The 18,884-nt window shown below is 41.5% G+C and overlaps 1 protein-coding gene across 2 annotated transcripts in view; it reads right to left on the bottom strand.

The window, feature by feature from the left end:
• Window positions 1–18,884, bottom strand: part of pcxb (pyruvate carboxylase b) — a 471,382-nt gene that overhangs the window by 208,326 nt on the left and 244,172 nt on the right. For both annotated transcript variants that reach the window (XM_015952373.3, XM_015952374.3), the window contains exon 12: window positions 13,532–13,714. In XM_015952373.3, coding sequence (XP_015807859.3) covers window positions 13,532–13,714 — 183 coding nt within the window. The remainder of the gene's footprint in view (window positions 1–13,531; window positions 13,715–18,884) is intronic.

Here is an 18,884-nt window from a genome sequence, read left to right as displayed (position 1 = left end):
CACGGCTCCGTGCGGCAAAACTGCATCATTTAAACAACACGCCCCTCCACCGCGCCTCCGCACGGACCAAACTTTCCGCACCTCGCACCTAGGAAATTTTCTAACCACGCGGACGGTCGGACGTGGAAAAACATGGCAGACTGGCAAGAACTAGTACGGCAGAGGTTCGTAAATACAGACATTTGTATGATTCAGCTCTCAGAGATCACCGTGATCAACATGTTGTTAATAATTCTTGGAGAGAAATAGCTCGCACTGTCGGAAAAGACGAGGACGCTGTTAAAAATGCTGGAATGCCATGTTGTAAACAGTAATTTTTACGTCTACTATGGTGTAGTGTTGGATGCATGCTGTAGAGCTCCATGCTGCCCCCTACAGTTTGGGAGAATATTGGCTCACCGCAGAGACGAGCCGCATGAACCATAAACGCTGCGAGTTGTGAAGCGCGTTCCATCCGCGAGCCGCATCACCAAGCGGAAAGTAAATGCATCAAGCATAAACCAAGCTTAATTTTGGCGGACGTGCACAAAAAAAACTTCAAATCAACGCAAGTTATGCAAGACAGCCATTTTAAACCTGTGTGTGTCATTAAACAGCAAGTATGTACCCCTAGCTTAATCTGAGCTACCACCTCAACTTAAATGATAAATGTGAAACGTGTTTGCTTCATAACAGTTTTTTTTATCTTCCAACTCAAAAACTCCAGAAGACAAAAAAAAAAATTATTTACATTTTTGGGGCATTAACCTTCGATTTCAAGATTCAGATTAGCATCATTCAAATATAACATATCTCCATAGTAGAGTGTGAATGTCTACTGTCCATCTACAGGCTATGCTACATGAAATCAGCTGCAGGAAATTCAGATTTTTGTACCTATTCATTTTTGCTTTGGTAAATACGCAAACCGTGGATTGCAGATGTTCGCCCTAAACCCCAACCATAAAACCTAAATAAAGTTACTCAGCGTGACGTAGATCTGTCAGGCTTTTCAAATCCTAGAGTTTGACCGTCTATTTTCTATCAGAAGCTAATGCGAGAGATCGGTGTAGGAGACCATTTTCCTGATCCGCCTGCATGAAAACCTTAAGAGTTACCTTTTAGAATCAGAAATAATAATATATAATGGGTTTTCAGTGAACCACGCATTTAAAGTTAAAATTGCACCCACTCAGGGGCGGCGTTAGGCCCGGCTACTTGGGCTGAAGCCCCGGATCTCAAACGCGGAAGTAACATGCAGTACCAAAGTCCAACAGAGAGGGAGCAGCTGGCAGTAGTTTGTATACAGCCTGCCTGAGCCTCCACCACTGAAGAAGAAGCCCTTCAGCAGCCGGATTCTTCTTCAGTCTCTGCCTGAAACGCATGAGTGAAGATGGACATAAGGACGTTTTTTAGACCAAAAGTACGGCGACAGAACCCCAGCTTTGATGAGACTGGTGCTGACTCAGGTTTGTGAGTCTTATTTGAAAATATTTGTTGTGCTGCTGGTTTGCCTAAAGTTAGCTTACTATCAGGTAAAGTTGTTGGAGAAAGAAAGGGAATATTTACTATCATCTCACACTAAACACTAACAGGAACAATACTCTGCCCTGAAAATGCTTAATATGTAGCTTCAGATTAAAAATTATGTGGTACAAGACATATATATATGTTGACTACTGCGTGTCACGTGTGTGTGCGCGTGTGTGTGTTAAGCCCTGGATCTTCTTCAGTCCTAAATCCGCCCCTGCACCCACGTATCTTGAAAAATAAAATAATAAAAAAATAACTGCTTTTTGTTAAATAAACACCCCAAAAACACAAGTTTTAATGCCAACTTATAAGACTTTAACCCATAGATATGTTTTGGGTTTACGGAGTCGATATGTGATGCAAAACTTTAAATATAGGGAATAAACATGTTTTTCTATTGGTCAGCTTGCTTCTCACACCAAACCTGTCAGGAATCTTGGCGTGACCTTTGACCCAGCTCTCACCCTGGATTCTCATGTCAGTTCTCTTGTTCGCTCTTCCTTCTTCCATCTCAGGAACGTTGCTAAGCTGAGTCCCATTCTGTCCCGCTCTGAACTTGAGACAGTTCTCCACACCTTCGTCTCCTCACGCTTAGACTACTGTAACTCTCTTTTCACGTGTCTGAGCAGAACCTCCCTGAACCGTCTACAGGTGGTTCAGAACGCCTGTGCTCGGCTTCTGACCAAGTCCTCCAAACACACCCACATCACCCCGCTTCTCCTCCAGCTTCACTGGCTGCCAGTCAACTTCAGGGTTCATTTCAAGATCCTGGTTCTGGTCTATAGGGCCTTACATGGACAAGCACCATCTTACATTGGTGATCTTCTCAGTCCCTACACCTCCAGCAGGTCCCTGAGGTCCAGTGATCAAAGCCTACTGGTTGTGCAGCACCAGGCTAAAGGTCAAAGGTGACAGATCATTTGCTGCTGTGGCCCCCAGACTCTGGAACTCTCTCCCCCTGAGCCTGAGATCAGTGGACTCAGTGGACTCCTTTAAAAAGCAGCTGAAGACTCACTTGTTCAAGCTGGCTTTTGTATGACCTTCTTCACCCCTCTCTCTTTATTCTGCTCTCCCCACCTATTCAACCTTCCTCAGATCACTGATTTCCCTCTTTCCTGTTCACTCTCTCTCTTTCTTAACATTTTTTTAAATCACAATTGCCTATTTTTGCTCATTTTAATATATTTTTAAACATTTTCTAAATGCTTTTTTATATTTTTACAATTTTTGTTTTTGGGAAGCACCTCGAGATTTTTACCTTGAGAGGCGCTATAGAAATGATATTTTCTTCTTCTATTGGCAGTGACGTGGTTTAACACACTGAGGAAGTTCAACATTTGTATCTGAGAACAAAAAGAGCATCACCAGCTAAGGTCCAGTTAAATACAAGGGGATTATAGGTCTTCACCAATGAAACTGGTGTAACTGGTGGAGTGTTGGCCTACGCACTTTCGCCGAGTGGTGTTAATAGCAGTCAGGCTGTACTAGCTTCTAAAGCTAGGAGACTTAGTTTTCACTGAATTATCTTTAAACATATGCACACCAGAGATATGGGGAATTATGTCGAGGAGCTTCTGCAACACCATAAAACTAAACTTCTTTGTTACTTTAAAACCCATCACTGCCCTCACAGACTGGAGGCTTGGTTAGCCTGTTTCATGGTAACATTTCAAAGATTTGGTACCAATGGCACCAAAGACATTTCCTCATGTTCTTTGAGTTCATCTTTTTATTTCTTCCTGAGCTGAACAATTGAAGGCTCAGCCACCCACTCCTCTCATTTAGCTGCTCTGGACTTTCATTCATACCTGCTGTCTACTCTTTAGCTCCGTTTCCTCCCTGGCTGCAACGGCTCGCCTGTCTCAGCTGTTGGAGGTGACTGCTACTGTAATGGAGAGCCGCTGTTCCTTTGCCACCTACACCATGTCACATCAGTTTTGTTTTGTCGAGACAAACTGGATGGCCCAAAGTGCAGCCATGCTGTGAATTTTAACGAAGTGAACTGAAAGTGACCTGCACTTGTGTCAGAAACACAACTTCAGTCATATTCACTTGTGTTTTCTCTGTTTACTAATAAAAAATACATTTTCACACCTTAAACCCGCTACAGCGGATCAATAAGCACTTTATTTATGTTGCTGCCAACGATCGGAAGACTAATGGGCTCGACACACGGGAGGTGACATCGCCTCTCCTCCATTCATTTTCAATGAGACATGCGCGACAAAGCGATAATCGCGGGTCTCCCTCCTACTAGGCGAAACGCGAAAAACGTGCGTGTGAAATCTTGCGCTCGTGCACGTGTCGTGCACAGGCGACCCAGCAACGCAATCCCAGAAAGTTGAAATGTTTTCAACTTTTCATCGCTGTCGCTCGGACGAGGACCAATCAACGGAGGTTTCACTCACTGACCAATGAGCGGACAGGATGCTCCGTACATCTCCGAGCAAACATGGAGGAGAAGTTGATTATTATTATGTTTTATAGTAAAATCAGAAGTAAGATTTCACATAACGCTAGCAGCACCTTGTGAAACATCATATCTACCGCTTTATTAACTCTAAACCGCTTAAATAACCTTAATTCCCTCCAACCTGACACAGCCAAGCAAAACAACGGAAGTTTCGATTTCACCATGGAACAGAACGCGTAGACGGCTTTGCCGCTGCCGCGGATCGCCTCCCGTGTGTCAGGTAATAAAAGCGACGGAGACAATTTCGCTGATCGCGGTCATTTGTCACCTCCCGTGTGTCGAGCCCATAAACCGAATAGCTAACAATCTGAAGGAGAGGGTTTTAGATTAATGCATCTTTTCTACAAACATTTCTGTTCTACTCTGTTCTTTTACACACAAAGTATTTACCGTTCTCATCCTGCTCTTGTTGTGTGTAGTTCATATGCTGGAGATATCTCAGGCCTAGTCCACACGTAGCCGGGGTTTTTTTTTACGAATATCCGCCCCTCCAAAAACTTGCATCCACACCACCGCGTTTTAAAAACAATCTCTGTCCACACGTACCCGGATAAATACGTTGTTAAGGACATGTCAGACCTGTAGGCGGCAGTACTTCCCCCGTTCTTAACCTCGTCCTTCGTCTGTGGTCTTCTGCAAGGAGCAGTAATTCCGCTTGCAAAAACAAACAAGCAGAAAGTGCTTGGACAATTGATGGATCGGGTAGTGACAGAGTGCAGCTCTGAGGGCTTCCATGCTGTCGGCTAGTGTAAACACAGGTCGCACACGTGATGTCAGCATTTTTTCTCGCGGAAAGTGACGTTGCGGACCTTAAAACTCCGGTTTTGTCCGTCCACACGCAGACACCCAAAACGGAGAAAACGCAGATCTTCACTTTGGCCGGAGTTTTTAAAAAGATCCGTTTTCGTGTGAAAAAACTCCGTTTTCGTGTGGATGACAGGCCAAAACGTAGAAAAATATCTACGTTTTGGCAGATCCCCGGCTACGTGTGGATAGGGCCTCAGCCTGTCATTGCCAGACAGAGATGTGGAAGCCTGCTACCCTTTTTCTGTTTTCGGTGCATTTCCACAGCAGCTTTAGGGGCTCGACACATGGGAGGCGACAAATGACTGCAATCAGCGAAATTCGTTGCTGTCGATTTTATTAGCTGACAAAAGGGAAGCAACCCATGGGAGCGGCAAAGCTGTCGACGCGTTCTGTTCCATGGCGAAATCGAAACGTCCGTTGTTTTGATTGGCTGTGTCAGGTTGGAGGGAATTAAGGTTATTTAAGCGGCTCAGAGTTAAAAATGCAATAAATATGATGTTTCACAAGGTGCTGCTACATGAATAAGAAGAAGAAGAATAAAGAAAAACAGGAAAACAACAGTATTCAAACAACAAAGAAAAACAAGCATTCAAACAATTAAATATGTTATGCTACATAACTTGAAATGACCGAATGCAAAATTTCTTGATGTTTTAAGTTAAACTTGCTGAAGATTTTTTAACTGTTCTTCTGCTTGGTTTTAAGAAGTTTGGTTACATTTAGTGGGATAAAAACTGAGAAAAGCAAGAGAAGCTGTGAGTCATTAAGCAAGCGTGGACCACTGATTTATTTGCACTCAAACGTTGGAGATTTATGTGCGGGTTTAATTGGGATGTAAATTAAACTGTCCTCAGAGCTTGGATTGTAGAATTAATGTAGCTTTTTTAAGCCATAAATCAAATTTAGCAACACAAATGGGAGCTGTGTGTTGAACGCTAATGTTCTAGACAGACTAGGACTACAAAACCATAAAAATAAATGGTACCACATCAGGACACCTCTACCTGCACAAACACTCAGGAAACTGCTAATGAGATAACTGGGACTTTCCCATAATTTAAAAAAGTTCTTTAATATAAAAAGATCTTCATGAGCTACATTGACGGCTACAAAAAACTTAAACACAGTTTAAAGCCTAAAGGATAGTTAAAGAATTAAAATGAGTTGAAGGACAAAAAAGGCATAAAATATTGATTTTATACATGTAGAATTGTGACAGTTCAATGAGAAAACTAATCTACAGCACACTATCCTTCCAATCGCATATCAATGGCATCACACGGTCAGCTTATTTCCATCTTCGTAACATGAATCGTCTTCGCCCCTCCCTTGATGTCCACTCTGCTTCTATCCTCGTCCATAGTCTGGTTACATCACGTATCGATTACTGCAACTCTCTTCTCTCACGTCTCCCTCAGAAAACCGTCCATAAGCTCCCGTTGGTTCAGAATGCAGCAGCACGCATCATCACTAAAACTCCCATCTCTCATCACATCACCCCCATCCTCAAACAACTCCACTGGCTACCAGTGCACGCCAGGATTAACTACAAGATTCTCCTTCTCACCTTCAAGGCCATCCATAACCTCGCCCCTCACTACCTCACAGATCTCGTTCACATCGTCACCTCGTCTCGTTCCCTCAGGTCCTCCTCCTCCGTTCATCTCTCTGTGCCCTCCTTTCGTCTCAGCACCATAGAGAGTAGAGTCTTCAGCTGCACCGCTCCCAAACTCTGGAACTCCCTTCCCCCTCTCATCAAGAACATTCACTCATTCACAGAATTTAAAAAAACAACTCAAAACTCACCTCTTCATAACCACATATCAGCTTTGAATTTTAGAGTGCCTTGTTTGTTCATGTTTACGTATGTTTACTTACTGACTGATTTGTGTTTTTATTCTGCACAGTGTCCTTGAGTGACCAGAAAGGTGCTTTTAAATAAAATGTATTATTATTATTATTATTATTATTATTATTATTACTGCAATATGAAGCATCTTTCCAGGAAAAGACAAATATTCTAAAACAAGCATCAAAAGCAGCTCAGTCTCACAGTAATAAAAGTTTAAGTTGGACCTAATAGGAATAAGCCCCAACCCTAAACCATAGTTATAACACTGGAACCACAAATATACTTTTAAATGGAGGAGAAAGTAACTTAAAGAGGACCTAGAATCGAAAACAACCTTTTTCTTGTTGTTGAATAAACAGAGCTTGGGTGGTCAAAAGTAGCATGCCAAAATGTCAAAGCTGTGTGTGACCTAATTTTTTATGTGAATTAGCTACAGGATTTTGAGTCTTATTCACTGATGTTTGGACGTCTGTCCTCCGATTGGCTAAAACCCGACTTTACCACTGGCTTAGTTTGCTCTGCAACATTTATGTTTTATCTCCACAACTAACACAAGGCTGAAGGAGTTCTACTGTGTGGTGGAGTTGCTAATGCTAACGGTTAGCTTCCACTAGCAGAGACATTCTCTGCCGTTTCCTGGATGTTAAAACAACAACCGACTTCCCAGTTGTGAGTCAAGATGGATAAGTCCATAATGTTAAGTAACAGTGTGACATAGATCTGTCAGGGTTTTCAAACCCTGGAGTTTCCCTGTTAATTCTTTATCAGAAGCTAATGCAGGAGATATGGTAGGAGACCACTGTCATGTTCAGCTTGCATGTTAAGCTCAGAGACAGATAATAAAAAAATTTAGTGAACCACATCTTTAATAACATGAGACTTGAATTGGAGAAATACCCAGGGTATTTTTTTGGGGGTTGAAATATTAGTACATATACTAAAAGGGCTAAAAAATAAAAAGTCATCAAAAACCAAAAAGAATTGCTGTCACCTTTGAACTTTCAGGGATTACCAGGCTCTGAATGACTAAGAAACTTTTTCAGCTAACAGTCAAGTATTTAGGTTAAAATCAGGTTGAATTCAGTCTAAAGTAGATGTTTTCTGGATGTCTAAACCCAAATGTAGACAACAAACAGAGGTCTACATTTGGTAAAAATAAGGAAGCATAATGTGTGAAGAAAGTAGACATTGGAGATCACTTGTCACAGCTACAATCACAATGTGGTAGTGCATCAGGTCCTGAGATTGAGGGCTCTCATTGGGTCCTTTTCTGCAGTTAGACGACCGCCGTTTGCCTGTGTTAAATTTGTACAGAAACCTGATTTTAATGTAAGCAGACATCTTTAAAGGTGTTTTTGTGTTTATGGGTGTTTATACATACATATATGTTTTTTAAATGAGTATAGGTGTTTTTTATGGGATTAGGTTGTTGTTTTAAATGGGTGTAGGTGTTTATATATGAGTATAGTTTTTTATGTGTAAAGGTGTTTCTAACATGTAAAAGTATTTTATGTGTAAAGGTGTTTCTAACGTGTAAAGGTATTTAATGTGTAAAGGTGTTTTTATGTGTAAAGGTGTTTTATGTGTAAAGGTGTTTTATGTGTAAAGGTGTTTTATGTGTAAAGGTGTTTCTGTGTAAAGGTGTTTTTATGTGTAAAGGTGTTTTTATGTGTAAAGGTGTTTCTAATGTGTAAAGGTGTTTCTAATGTGTAAAGGTGTTTCTAATGTGTAAAGGTGTTTCTAATGTGTAAAGGTGTTTATGTGTAAAGGTGTTTTATGTGTAAAGGTGTTTTATGTGTAAAGGTGTTTCTAATGTGTAAAGGTGTTTCTAATGTGTAAAGGTGTTTCTAATGTGTAGAGGTGTTTTTATGTAAAGGTGTTTCTGTGTAAAGGTGTTTCTAATGTGTAAAGGTGTTTTATGTGTAAAGGTGTTTCTAATGTGTAAAGGTGTTTCTAATGTGTAAAGGCGTTTCTAATGTGTAAAGGCGTTTCTAATGTGTAAAGGTGTTTCTAATGTGTAAAGGTGTTTCTAATGTGTAAAGGTGTTTCTAATGTGTAAAGGTGTTTCTAATGTGTAAAGGTGTTTCTAATGTGTAAAGGCGTTTCTAATGTGTAAAGGCGTTTATGTGTAAAGGCGTTTATGTGTAAAGGTGTTTCTAATGTGTAAAGGTGTTTCTAATGTGTAAAGGTGTTTCTAATGTGTAAAGGTGTTTCTGTGTAAAGGTGTTTCTGTGTAAAGGTGTTTTTATGTGTAAAGGTGTTTTTATGTGTAAAGGTGTTTTTATGTGTAAAGGTGTTTCTAATGTGTAAAGGTGTTTCTAATGTGTAAAGGTGTTTCTAATGTGTAAAGGTGTTTTTATGTTTAAAGGTGTTTTATGTGTAAAGGTGTTTTTATGTGTAAAGGTGTTTTTATGTGTAAAGGTGTTTTTATGTGTAAAGGTGTTTTTATGTGTAAAGGTGTTTTTATGTGTAAAGGTGTTTTTATGTGTAAAGGTGTTTCTGTGTAAAGGTGTTTCTGTGTAAAGGTGTTTCTAATGTGTAAAGGTGTTTTTATGTGTAAAGGTGTTTTATGTGTAAAGGTGTTTTTATGTGTAAAGGTGTTTTTATGTGTAAAGGTGTTTTATGTGTAAAGGTGTTTTTATGTGTAAAGGTGTTTTTATGTATAAAGGTGTTTCTAATGTATAAAGGTGTTTCTAATGTGTAAAGGTGTTTCTAATGTGTAAAGGTGTTTCTAATGTGTAAAGGTGTTTCTAATGTGTAAAGGTGTTTCTGTGTAAAGGTGTTTCTGTGTAAAGGTGTTTCTGTGTAAAGGTGTTTCTGTGTAAAGGTGTTTCTGTGTAAAGGTGTTTTTATGTGTAAAGGTGTTTTTATGTGTAAAGGTGTTTCTATGTGTAAAGGTGTTTCTAATGTGTAAAGGTGTTTCTAATGTGTAAAGGTGTTTCTAATGTGTAAAGGTGTTTTTATGTGTAAAGGTGTTTTTATGTGTAAAGGTGTTTTATGTGTAAAGGTGTTTTTATGTGTAAAGGTGTTTTTATGTGTAAAGGTGTTTTTATGTGTAAAGGTGTTTTTATGTGTAAAGGTGTTTTTATGTGTAAAGGTGTTTCTGTGTAAAGGTGTTTCTAATGTGTAGAGGTGTTTCTAATGTGTAAAGGTGTTTCTAATGTGTAAAGGTGTTTCTAATGTGTAAAGGTGTTTTTATGTGTAAAGGTGTTTTATGTGTAAAGGTGTTTTTATGTGTAAAGGTGTTTTATGTGTAAAGGTGTTTTTATGTGTAAAGGTGTTTTTATGTGTAAAGGTGTTTTTATGTGTAAAGGTGTTTCTGTGTAAAGGTGTTTCTAATGTGTAAAGGTGTTTATGTGTAAAGGTGTTTATGTGTAAAGGTGTTTTATGTGTAAAGGTGTTTTTATGTGTAAAGGTGTTTTTATGTGTAAAGGTGTTTTTATGTGTAAAGGTGTTTTTATGTGTAAAGGTGTTTCTAATGTGTAGAGGTGTTTTTATGTGTAAAGGTGTTTTTATGTGTAAAGGTGTTTCTGTGTAAAGGTGTTTCTAATGTGTAAAGGTGTTTCTGTGTAAAGGTGTTTTTATGTGTAAAGGTGTTTTATGTGTAAAGGTGTTTTTATGTGTAAAGGTGTTTTATGTGTAAAGGCATTTTTATGTATAAAGGTGTTTCTAATGTGTAAAGGTGTTTCTAATGTGTAATGGTGTTTCTAATGTGTAAAGGTGTTTCTAATGTGTAAAGGTGTTTTTATGTGTAAAGGTGTTTTATGTGTAAAGGTGTTTTTATGTGTAAAGGTGTTTCTAATGTGTAATGGTGTTTCTAATGTGTAAAGGTGTTTCTAATGTGTAAAGGTGTTTTTATGTGTAAAGGTGTTTTATGTGTAAAGGTGTTTCTAATGTGTAAAGGTGTTTCTAATGTGTAAAGGTGTTTTTATGTGTAAAGGTGTTTTATGTGTAAAGGTGTTTCTAATGTGTAAAGGTGTTTCTAATGTGTAAAGGTGTTTTTATGTGTAAAGGTGTTTTATGTGTAAAGGTGTTTCTAATGTGTAAAGGTGTTTCTAATGTGTAAAGGTGTTTTTTGTGTTTTTAGCTGTTTTGACTTAAGCCTCACATGATAAAACACATTTAGTTAACAGCCACTTAGGCATGGTGTTATTGTCACTGATATTTACTAATACTATTGTCAGAAGCTATCCATGGGAGCACTGGGCTCGATGCATAAGCCTACCGTCCTTGTCATTTTATCTTACGCTCTACATCTTGATAGCCCTTTTGGCAACTCCCCCCACACCCCTCTATCTATCCATCTTTACCATTCTGTCTCATGTCCTGTCACTTTGCCGTCAATCACCCTTCCCGGCTCTGTCTGCAGCTGACTGCATGACATTTTACAGCTTCACACACATGAGCAAGCACACACACACACACAGGTTGAGAATGTGTGCGAACAGTGATGCTGATAGATATGCACATGCGTGGACACTGACTACACAGAAGATAAACAGAGCTAAAATGTCAATCCACATTCCACACAGACAAGAACCGGAGCTCGACTCGTGTCAACAAGGAGCTCAAGCTTCATTTCATCCTTAAAGCATTGAAGTTGTATTTCTTACGTAGGGGTTTTAGGCGTTTTAACATGTTGATGAGCAACGTTACTAAAAGCTCTGACACCCACTGATGGTGATCAATTAACTCATTGATTACTAGGGATTTCCTGTGTGCGTGCGTGCGTGCGTGCGTGTGTGTGTGTGTGTGCGCGCGCAAAGTTTGACTTTATTTTCTGCCAATTTTTCTTTGGTGACGTCCAATGGAGCACAGACAAAAATAAGTAAATATTGCCAATTGAAATGTGAGTGTGCGTTTGTAATCAATCATTTTAACACTGTACCATTTTTAACCTTGTGAACTTTACAAAGGTGATGAATGGACCAAGGAGCTTCAGAAGCTGAGATGTGAACTCCTCACATCTGAAACTAAAGACCCTTTTAGATGCCAGCTCTGCTGCTCAGGAGAAAACTCCTAAATGTGTTGGTGTCAGCTCTGAAATGCCTCTCTTATGACAGACTACACTACTGTCCAACAGCAATCACAGTTATTTGAACCAAGTAAGAAACGTATAGCTTTTAATGTGTCACAAGTGTGAACACAGTGGTTCTGATGGGCTCAAACTGCTGCTCAGACACGAACCGTTGCTAAATAAATAACAGCTGTCCAGGCCTTTCTTCCCATAGATTTTCATTCAGCCCTTGGCTCAAACACCTTGTTTGTTTATTTTCCTTTCACATCCATCTTGGTCAAACCAATACGAGACAATGAGGATTGAAAGCATCTGAACACCAGCCAGGGCTTCTGTTCTGATCAATAGCTTAAACTGCACCCATCTATATTAGTTTAACTCAAAACAGGATGCTGCTGGTTTACATCCAGTCCAGTCTCAGCAACTATTTAGAGAATGTTAATACTTCAGAGGCCAATCTGACTACAAAAGTGACTGCTGGCTGTTTCGGGGTTTTAAAATGATTCATTTTTTAAAAATGGTGCTGCTGTAGGGCAGCAGGCCTTTAAATATTAAGAAATAAGCTCCTACATTATAATAGTCATTTTAACCATTGTTACATCTGCAGCAGGCTTATCCATCTGAATTCAGCCATGAGGAATACTAATTAACTAACATGCCTTTCCACTGGACGCATAAGTGCTGCGCAACAGCCGCAAAGCACGCGCAGCAATTAGCTGCCGTTAAAGTGGATGGGTGTGTTTCCAATTGCTAATGCTAATTAGCAATGCGAGATATTTGGGTCTATTTTTTTTACATGCAGCACTTCCAGAACGCCTCAAACTCAGCAGTTCAGATCAGGAAGTCAAACAAGAAAGCAGTGTAAAGCATTTAGAAACTTTCAAAATAAAAGTTGTGTGCAGATTTCCAGTTCCAGACCTTTTTCCCAACATCGTCCATCATGCTCGTTATCGCGTGAACTGCTGAAATCACACGTGGTTTCCAATTATCCCATGATTTTGTGACCTTGCAGGGCAAGCTGTGTGAAGCTCTTTTGCCGCTGTTGGGCGTCTGAAACGCTGCCGGGGGGAAAGGGGCTTACAGGTGAAACCATGCATGGGTTTCCTAACCCTAACATGCATGATGCCTCCAGTGGGAAGGCCGGGTCACTTACTAAATTTAAACAGAACAGCAGAAACGTCACATCTGTTCTTAACCTCGGAGACCAGGAAAAGTCTGCACTGATCTGCAGCAAACTAACTAAACACACTAGAAAATAACTTAACACAGGGGCATGTGGTCCAACTGAACATCGGCAGGATAAAAAAAGAGCCCAAATGAAATACCCGGGCCGAGCCTAAGCAATGGCGCATCACCAGTAGCCTCAACACAAACCACTCCAACCTAACATCTTGTGTTTTAGACAGCCGTCTCAGTCTGAGCTCCTTCTGTTGTGGTTAACGTATAAAACAGCTGTAGGTAGGTAGCGGCCCAAGCTGAACAACACTCAGCACGGTTAACACAAAGACCCACTCCGACTTTACGTCGAGTCATTGTATAAACCAGACGTTCCAAACCTTGACGACCACTTCACACTGGTGTGTTTTAGGAGTTTAATCACCACAAACTAAAACTGTATGATGTGTTATTTAACAAGCTCCTCTCAGAGGTTAATGTCATTGTAATAAACCTAAACTTAAAATCATCCCAAAAACACAGATCTATAAATTCTTACTATAAAAAAGCCCTTCATCACCTTAAAATCTAGATTATCCAACCCTTCAATAACCTGGATTCAATAACTCCAATGATAATAACTCACACACACACACACACACACACAGCCTTGCTTCGAGCAAACTTATTAAAACCACGCAGTCAATTATCCTACCTTGACCCCCCGCACTCTGAACTCAGCCAGGGCCCGGCTCATTTTGGACGAGGCGGTGTGCAGGTCTTTTCCGCTGGCGATGACTTTAACCAGCAGCGAGTCATAATGAGGCGAGATGACAGCACCCTGGAAGGCTGAAGCGCTGTCCAGACGGATCCCCATACCTTCCCCGCTCCTGAAGACCTGGCAGAGACAACACAGTGGGTGACGAGTGCAGAATATTACACACACAGGTTATGAACGCTGATGATCAACATTACACGAATCTATCTGGAAGGAAAACTGCCATTTTCTGCTAGCCTAGTGAACTAGACCAAATTCTTGCTTTGCAAAGTTTGGTCTAGGCACGCTCCATTGGAACCTCCACAGCTCCTACCAGGACTCTGGCTAGCCAATCACAACTCTCTAGAGGGGTTTCAAACACATAAAGAGCTGTGATTGGTCCATAATGGTGGGCCAATCATAGTGCTCTATCTGCTTAGTGAACAAATCACAGAGCTTTATCCGCTTTGTGGGCCAATCAAGGCACTCTATATGCCTGGTGGGTGGGATGATGCAACAGAGTGAAACAAGAGTATGTCACATTCATTGTCCAGTGGAATGCGGAGATCATTTGAAAGACAACAGTAGAACCCGCCCCACAACCGAGAGCCGTCAATGGAGCATGGCCAGACTAAATAATACATTTATTTAGTCTGGCTTGCCAGGCTAATTTTCTGCAGGTTTGTTACCAGTTTACAGTGAAGCCCTGTAATCCTAGAGGCTCCACAACGTGTTCGGACCCAAATATATGTATTAGATGGTTTAAAGCCATAATGTGGTATTCTAAGCAGGTGAGCTGTGTAGTTATAAAAAGACTCTCTTTTTCAGTTCAACACATAGAAAATACTAGAAGGTAGAACAGCATTATGTGTGTCATTGTTCTGATCCATTCTGGATTACGCCACCAACAAGAATCCTGGAAATAAGGTTTAGGTGAGTTTCTCTCCCGTTTGCCAGCAGCTGTCGAGCTAAAGGTTGGCTACTTGTGTCACTTAGCAGTTTCAACCCCCCCACCCCCCCGATGGGTGCCACCACTGGCCTTTCATACATCCCCAGTAGGGCTCGCTGTATACTTTGACAAGCTGGACTTTCATAAATTAAGCATTGCAGGTGTTGATGTGGAGCATGAAGAATAAAGGTTGCGTCGACAGCTGGCCACAAGGATCACCCGTCATCGTTACATCACGCCAACGGGCCCAGGTGAAGACTCAGCCTCACACACCTTTAAACGGGGATTATGTTGCTTGGCAGAAATGTAAGAAAGAAAGAAAACAATCTTTTATGTAGCGCCTCTCACAGGAAAAGGTTGAATTGGACCCTCATGCTGTTTGGTGGTCCCACAAGCCACATGGGTTTAGTGAAGGAGGATACTCACATGGCACCACTATACTCTTGCATAAAACATTCATGTACATTACCTAAGGAAACAAACAATCAATCAGTCAAACAATACTTTATTAATCCCAGAGGGAAATTAGAGTTTCAGTACACACAATTCAGAGATCAGACATACATGGGCAAGACACATGACAAGAATTGGTGACTGTGGTCATTCGCAACCCTGAGTCACGCTACCTTAACTCATTCACTGCCATTGACGACTAAAGTCGTCATTTTAGATCCAACCGTTCACTGCCAATGACGACTAAAGTCGTCATTTGCATTTTTTTTACTGTTTGAGCATTAGAACGAGCCCCCGCGCTGAGAGAACAAACATCTCAGCCCTGAAGCCGATCTTCATCCGCATACGTCACAGATCACATGATCAGGAAGCAGACCATCCATGTGTTTGGAGATCGTTTTGGGCCGTTCCTGTAAAAAAAGTGAGGCGCGAACCGGAAAAACGTCCGCCGATCACAATTCGACAACGGATTATGAAAGAACGGATAACGCTCGAAACACACGGCTTCTTCCTGATGTAAGAGGTGAGTCTCCTCTTTGTTTTGGTTGTTTTGGCATCGACATCATGCTAGCGCGCAACGTTCTGTGACTCTTAAAAAAAACTGTAAAAACGGTGAGAAACGCTGGCAGCGAAGGCCGTTAGCGATCAGGAAACGGCTGGCAGTGAATGAGTTAATAGAGATAACAGGGTTACATGAGGATTGGTTCAGGTGGAGGGAAAAAAAGGCACTTCAGAGTTCCCATCCACAAGGAGGGCAGCTTTGGTCTGCAAAAGAAAACACCTCAACAGATATGCAACAGACTTCAGACAACACAACATAACATGAGACTCCAATAGGAAGGCGGGGGGGCTGGGATCTTGTTTCCCCCAGCAAGAGCAGCCATCTACGGCGCTCATCTACTGTACAGTCACAGGTGGGAGGGAGATCTTGGGAGAAGCGAAGAGCACATTGACTCCTACAGATTGATGACCTCGCCAGGCTGAAATCCACCAATCCGAAGGCGGGGGGGGGGGGGGGGGGGGGGGTGTTTCACAGCATCTGTCTACATTCCTTCGTGGGGGTTTTAGTTGTTTGCAGCTCAAGGCTACTAGGGCGTCAGATTCAGATAAGAATTTTTTGGGGTCAGGCAGAGATAATTTTCCTCTCTGCCTTCAGTCTTTAAACTGATCATTCCAGTCCTTCAGTGAAGCCAATTTTGGGTTTTTTAACCTGTGCATACCGTCCGGTGACTCTCTCCGAGATGACATCCATTTTGCGCACTAATACCGGTATCGCAGCTAGAACATTGTCCAGCTTACGATTCACCTCGAGTAACGTCCCAGTCTGAGAAGTCTCCACACGGACGGTGCTTTCTGTGGGTGCGGGTCGCCCTCCAATCGCTCCCGTCTTCCCAAATTTCCAGAAAACCAGATATCCTCCCACTTCAATCAGGAGAAATCCAGCAATCATCAGGCCGAATATCCACATGTCTTCGATGTCCTCAATGGACAGCTGGCTGAGGCATATGATCTTCCACTCCTTCCAAGAATCCAGCATATATCCCACCGGGTGCATCCCCTGTGGACAAGGGGACTCGGAGTAGAACTGCTGCTCCTCCGGATCGAAAGGAGTCAGTTGAGGTGGTTTGGGCATCTGGTCAGGATGCCTCCTGGACGCCTCCCCGGGGAGGTGTTTCGGGCATGTCCTGCCGGCAGGAGGCCCCCGGGTCGACTCTGGCCACGTTGGAGAGGTTACGCCTCCAATCTGGTCCGGGAACGCCTTGGGGTACTGCCGGAGGAGCTGGTGGAGGTGGCTGGGGAGAGGACGGTCTGGAGCTCCCTAGTTGGGATGCTGCACCCGCAACCCGGACCTGGATAAGTGGAGGAAGACGACGACTTACATAGGAAAAAACTCCGCACGCATCAGAAGCACGTACCGAGAAAATCCTGTATGTCAGCGAGCTGCATCAGAACAGGAGGTGCCCAGACGTGATGGGGGTTGATTTAAACGACAAAAACAGAACTTGTGATCTTCTTTAAACCTTACACAGCTCCAGCTGTTTATTTTAGCTCACATTAAAGGTAACGCAGTCATCGGCTCTGCTGAATCAAACTGCAATGATGAGAGCGAGACTAGCAGGAGATGGGTGAGAGACGGAAAAAATAACAGCATCCGACTGTTTGGCAGGAGAGCAGAGGAGGAGAAGTGAGGAGTGTCCAACACGACAACATAAGGAGGCCCCGGAGGGCTGGAAGCAGAAGATGAGTGTAATTATCACAACTCAGTTGGTTTAGACAGAATGTGGACGATTAGAGCTAAAAAGGTTTATTACAGCTAGTTTTTGTTAATTATCAGGAATTATATAACTTATTTAATCCTAACTTATTTAATCTAAAGCCTTATTTAATCTAGAAATTACATGAAGCTACTTATAGAGTGCTGCTGTCAGACTTAAATGGTATTTCATGACTGAATAAGCAGATTAAAAAAGAAAAACAAGCTTTTCTGGAAAAAAAAATAAAAATTTAGAGTAAAACATTAAAAAGTAGAATCTACATGAAAAAACTTTTTTTTTTTTTTTGCTTCATGGGTAATTTTAGAGTTTAACAAAACAATGACCAGTCCCACTTTCTGTTTGTTTTTCACACTATAGAGCTCCGGACGTCACGTGACTCTCAGAGAGTAGATGCCATGTTGGCAGGCAACAAAGGTAAACAAAATGAACAGGATCGGCTTGGATTTTACTTCGTCGGAGTTTACGTCACACTTTAAAACCGAATAAATCGTTTTATATAGTCAAAAATTAAATAGACTAAACATCTCCGACCCTTACCGTGCCCCTGGGATACTTTTTAAAAACGCCAGAAGCTGTCGGAGCGGACTTCTTACGGATATGAGATGCCCTGACATTTATAATTTATAAAACTAATTAAACAAAAACACAAATAACATAGATTTACATGTAAGTAGTTTAAATAGAGTGCTGTGCTGTTTGAATGTATAAACTGAATGCCAAGAGAAATCACTAGTCTGATTTTTTTCCGTGAATAAAATAAAAATGCCAGGCAGGAGCGTCTCAGGATCTGTCTGAGATCTGTCTCGGTGAGACAGATAATAGCAATCCAAAGTGCTTTTTATGTGTGATCTGACAATTGATCAACCATTGCTTAAAAATTAAATACAGCTTAGCCGGTTAATTGCTGTGATCATAAAACACGTAAACGGCAGCACGCAGAACTCACGAGGCACCGTTTTACGTGATGTTTACTTGTTGCTATGAGTAATAAGACAGAAAAAGCCACGCCAAAATAAGTTTAGGAAGCCCACTAAGAATCGTAATGAAAGCATTTAAAATAAATACCATACACAGTTGAGGAAACGTTGGTTTAAGTACCTGATATGAAGCGGTCGCTGCATAAGTGAAAACCTTTACTCTCGGGATCCCACAGTTTCATTTTAGCCCGGTCACTAGCGCGCTTTATTACAATGATCCAATGTTTGCGGCGCTCCGGATCTTGGGGAATCCTGTAGATGGCTCATTCCTTATGTCGTCCGTGTCTGTTCTGCATCCTGGGGCACAACAGGAATCTACCATATTTCCTGTCTGATTGAGTTTTCTGACAATAACAAATAGTCCAGCTGCGGGCTTCTGCCTGCCAATATGGCGCCATTCGATTTGAACTGTTGCATGCCGGGAGAAGTGACGTCAACTCCCGGAGCTCTATGCCAGCTTTACAACAACACAATAGTTAATTTAGGACGCCGAAACCAAAGAGAAAGAAAGTTTAGATCTATTATTAGCCTGCGTCTACTGCCCGAGTCAATCATCTGACAACACTTGGACATTTTCAACAGTTTCTCTGCAAAAACCTAAAGCATGAAGAAACATCCTGCTCACAAAGACCAGCTGCATTGTCAACGAGACTCAG

Source organism: Nothobranchius furzeri, chromosome 14 (genome assembly GCF_043380555.1).
Source record: "Nothobranchius furzeri strain GRZ-AD chromosome 14, NfurGRZ-RIMD1, whole genome shotgun sequence".
NCBI lineage: Eukaryota > Metazoa > Chordata > Actinopteri > Cyprinodontiformes > Nothobranchiidae > Nothobranchius > Nothobranchius furzeri.
This window is presented reverse-complemented; position numbering and strand designations above follow the sequence as displayed.